We start from the raw sequence: 261 nt of genomic DNA on the forward strand, positions 1-261 counted from the left end.
GGGGTGGGGGGGGGCTTATTGTGCAGGGAACAAAAGAAAAGATCCTCACCGCAAACGCAGCAGGAGAGGGACTGCCTGAAGTAGGGCAGGAGCTTGTTAATCTCGGTAAAGGACTGGGGATCCCCAGGGTCGTAGTTGAGCACCAGGCGGCTCGCTGAAACGTAGAGAGCAGTGGCATTCACCGGGTTCATCGCAGCCGCTCGCACGCCGCCGGCTCCGGGGTGAGAAGAAAGCGCGGCGCCGAGGCCGTGCCGGCCGAGG

The 261-nt window shown here is 63.2% G+C and overlaps 1 protein-coding gene across 1 annotated transcript in view; it reads right to left on the reverse strand.

Annotated features, from left to right (window-relative positions):
* The window catches only part of MSL2 (male-specific lethal 2 homolog (Drosophila)), a 17,121-nt gene extending 16,930 nt beyond the window's left edge, over positions 1-191 (reverse strand). Inside the window, exon 1 of the mRNA XM_009887365.1 lies at positions 50-191. Within this exon, the coding sequence (XP_009885667.1) occupies positions 50-191 (142 nt within the window). The remainder of the gene's footprint in view (positions 1-49) is intronic.
* Between the last annotated feature and the right edge of the window lie 70 nt (positions 192-261).

This window comes from Charadrius vociferus, unplaced genomic scaffold, assembly GCF_000708025.1.
Source record: "Charadrius vociferus isolate BGI_N301 unplaced genomic scaffold, ASM70802v2 scaffold406, whole genome shotgun sequence".
Taxonomy (NCBI): Eukaryota; Metazoa; Chordata; class Aves; order Charadriiformes; family Charadriidae; genus Charadrius; species Charadrius vociferus.